The sequence below is a fragment of the Helianthus annuus genome, chromosome 12 (genome assembly GCF_002127325.2).
Source record: "Helianthus annuus cultivar XRQ/B chromosome 12, HanXRQr2.0-SUNRISE, whole genome shotgun sequence".
In the NCBI taxonomy this organism is placed as follows: Eukaryota; Viridiplantae; Streptophyta; class Magnoliopsida; order Asterales; family Asteraceae; genus Helianthus; species Helianthus annuus.
The window spans coordinates 112649977-112653400 of NC_035444.2; the positions used below are offsets into that span (position 1 = coordinate 112649977).

A 3424-nucleotide genomic window follows, 5' to 3' on the forward strand; every position below is an offset into this window, starting at 1 on the left:
AGATAATTCTTTTAGAGTCAAAATTATTTTGTCTAACGAGAGGTTGAGATGTGTAGGTTTCTGATTCTGTTGCTACGGAAAGCCAGGCGTCGATCCTAAAAGCACGGAAGCTTGACGAAAGGGGGAGCCTGAAGAAAGAGACTACCGAAAGGGGGAGCAACGGAAGCTCGAAGACATAACGGGGATTCTGTTCGAGAAAGAGAAAGATAAGACGCTATGAGATTGACTGCGGCAATATCCAAGGGGGAGATTGTTAGTGCATTAATGTCTATCGCCTTCGTCAATCCGAGCCGTAGTGAGAAACCGAAGAAATCAAGTCTTTATAGTGTTATATCTAGTCAAAAGGCAAGGTGGCAATCTTGTAATTAATGAAAAGTTTCATTAAAAGCCTTGGCCTATAAATAGGGAGTGATAGTGTTAGTTTAAAGACTTTTACTCATTTTCGAGATTTGGAGATTCAAGTTTAGAGAGAGAAAGTCTAGAGAGAGAAAGTACTCTCCACGTGATTTTTGCATTGTACACGTCATATTCTTCAATAAAATCACTGTTCTAGTACGTTATTGTGTGTTCGGTCACGCACGTTCACGGATTCCGCACATCGAACGTTCGTTACGCAATCGAACGGTGTCAAAACCGGTCCTACAGCAAACTTGTGTACTTTTTGACGCTTTTAGTCCTTATTGATCAATAAAGTTTATTTTAGCATACCGAACCCCTCAAAGCCTATTTCTAAGCTATGTAAAGGATATTTATGGTATGTTTAACTTATGATCAAGTTCCTTAATGTTCGTTACTATACAAATCGGAATAGTTTCGCAGTTTGACACAACTAGTCCCTGCGATCATACAAACTTGATTTCAACACACCAAACAATCCAAAACTTATTTCTAAGTTAGTTATTTAAGGTATGTTAAGCCTATTTCACTATTCCGGAGTGTTCGTTGGATTGAACTGGTTATATTTACGCATTGGTGCGCGTATAACCTTCCAGAAAGCGATTTAAAGCTTGAAATCGGAATCGAATCTAATTGAAAAATCACCAAACACAAATACACACATAATAACACAAAAACACATATAATAACACCAAAGCACATTGTTTTATTAATAAACATCATCGTTTTACATCGAACATCGATTATAGAACACAGTTGTCACATTTCATTTGACTCTTCACATCTTCATATGACTTTTTCGTAATGTGATAAGCCAATTTTATTGAATCGTATTTCTTTTTTCATTTCTTGACATGCATTTTCCTTTTGTAAACATTCTTCTGTCTTTTTCTAATTTTTTACATTTTTCAGAAAGTTTTTCATCATTATCTTTTAAAACCTTTTCGTTTTCTAACATCTCTTTGCATTTAATTTTGAAAACTTCTTCGATTTTCTTAAATTCAAAATCTCTTATTCTGAACTTTTCGTCTTTTTCAGTACAAGCACTGCACGTTTCCATGCATTTCTTGCACTGTTTAACATTTTTGTTTACGATCTAAGAATCAGAATTTATCTCAGTGATTGGCACTTCGGTGTTCTCTTCTGCGTCTGTCTGAGTTTGATCAGCATCTTTCTTTTTCTCATCACCAGCATCAGCATCACTATTCACTTCAACTGAACTTTCAACCTTCACTTCTTTTTCTTCTTCTTTCTTCAGAACTTCTTCTTTCTGTTGTTTTTCGATAACAGCTTCTTCACCAGCTGTTTCCACTTTCTTTTCTTTCTCTTCCTTCACTTCTTCAGCTTTCACAGCTTCAACTTTGACTTCCTCAACAACTTTCTTCAAATCATCGACTAAATCTTCAACATTCTTTTTCATTCTCTCTTCATCCCTCTTTTTCAAACTTACGGTCATTACATCACGAATTATCTTGTCCAGCTTTTTCAGATAAGTTTTATCTTTTTCTATGTTTGAGTAGTATTCGTCGGACAAAGGGATTACTGCAAGAACATCATCATGGACTATGTCTTTCCTATGGACAACAGGTTCACTATTTTTGTTAACATAACATTCTCGCTTTTTGTCCCATCTTTCATTTCATACTGCATCTTCATACTCTTCCTACATTTTCTCAATTCTGCACCCAGTAAAGAATATTTCTCTTTTGGTTTTCTCTTTCAGAATCTCTTCTCGGGTTCTCATTTTTATTTCAGCAACATAGGCACGATGTTGGCTTTTCGATATAGTTCTGCCATGAGCTGTGAAACGATTATCAACAAGATCTTCTTCTGGAAGAATCTCACTCCAATCATACCCTTCGTCATCTTGAATTACAGCACAAGCTCTTGACTTTTCTTTGGGATTATTTTCAATCAGTCTCGGCTCTTCTTTGCTACGGTGGTAAATCGCCTTTCGGTAATAATCATCACTGAAAGGTTTCTCAGTTTCGTCAACTTCAGAATTTTTAAATTCTCTTTTGAAAATTCCAGCTTTGTTTGCATCTGGAACAGGTCACTTTGGTTTTATCAAATCCCAGCTTTGTTGACGGTCCACCTATTGACTGCTTCCCAGTAATCTCCATATACCTCTGAGCTTTTCAAATGCAACTTTCTAAACACCAGTGTATGTCAATAAGTTCCATTTCTACTGGGTCGATCCGGTCGTAGTCTTCCTTTGTCAGTTCTGAGTTTCCTATTTTCTCAGACACTAGACCTTCATATGACTCTAGCACAGATGCCAGAAAACTCATTTGTTGTTTTGCTGCATTGATGCTCATAGCCGGAGAGTTCTTTAATTTCAGAGCGATGTTGTAGAGAACTTCTTTAGATTCTTCTGGATTCGCTTTTGCAGAAGATGAATGACATCCTGGATTCTAGCTTGATGAGCTTTTCTGTGGTTCTTTTGACTTTTCAACACCGAATCATGTCTTTGGTGATTCTCCAACTTTCACCGAAGGTGTGCTACCTTTGTAATAAAGACCGACATTCTGATGATGCGAAGAACCGCTCATCTTGCTTTGCTTTTGTAGCTCAAGCTCATGACTTTCTATCTTTTCTATCAAAGCATCAAGAGTAATTGAATCATATAAAACATCATTTTTCAAGATAAACACAAACGTTTGCCACTGATCGGCTCGTGGTAACGCTTCTATGACTTTATCAATTATTTTCTCACTCGTTTTCACAATTTCAAATCTTTCGAGTTTAATTTTTAAATGACAAAAATGTTCCATCATTTGCCTCACTGACTCTCCCTTTAAGCTATCAAACAAATCAAATTCCTTTTTTATAAAGCAATTTTGTTCTTTTTAATTTGTTTGCCTCCTTCGGCTTTAACCCTTAATGCTTCCCAAACCGATTTTGATGACCCATCATGATTTAACAAAAAAATATATCATCTCAGATAGATTGTTGAATCAAGGCGATCATCTTCTGCTCATATGAGAATTTCCTTTTATCTTCATCTTTTAAGCTTTTGAGTGAAATT

General features: G+C 36.1%; 1 protein-coding gene across 1 annotated transcript; it reads right to left on the reverse strand.

Annotated features, from left to right (window-relative positions):
* Window positions 1-1492: 1492 nt before the first annotated feature.
* On the reverse strand, window positions 1493-2714 carry LOC110893461 (DNA ligase 1-like). Its single transcript, XM_022140568.1, has 3 exons — window positions 2546-2714; window positions 2064-2439; window positions 1493-1970 (listed from the first exon to the last, which is right to left on the reverse strand). The coding sequence occupies exons 1-3, from the start codon at window positions 2712-2714 to the stop codon at window positions 1493-1495; spliced, it is 1023 nt and encodes a 340-aa protein (XP_021996260.1).
* Between the last annotated feature and the right edge of the window lie 710 nt (window positions 2715-3424).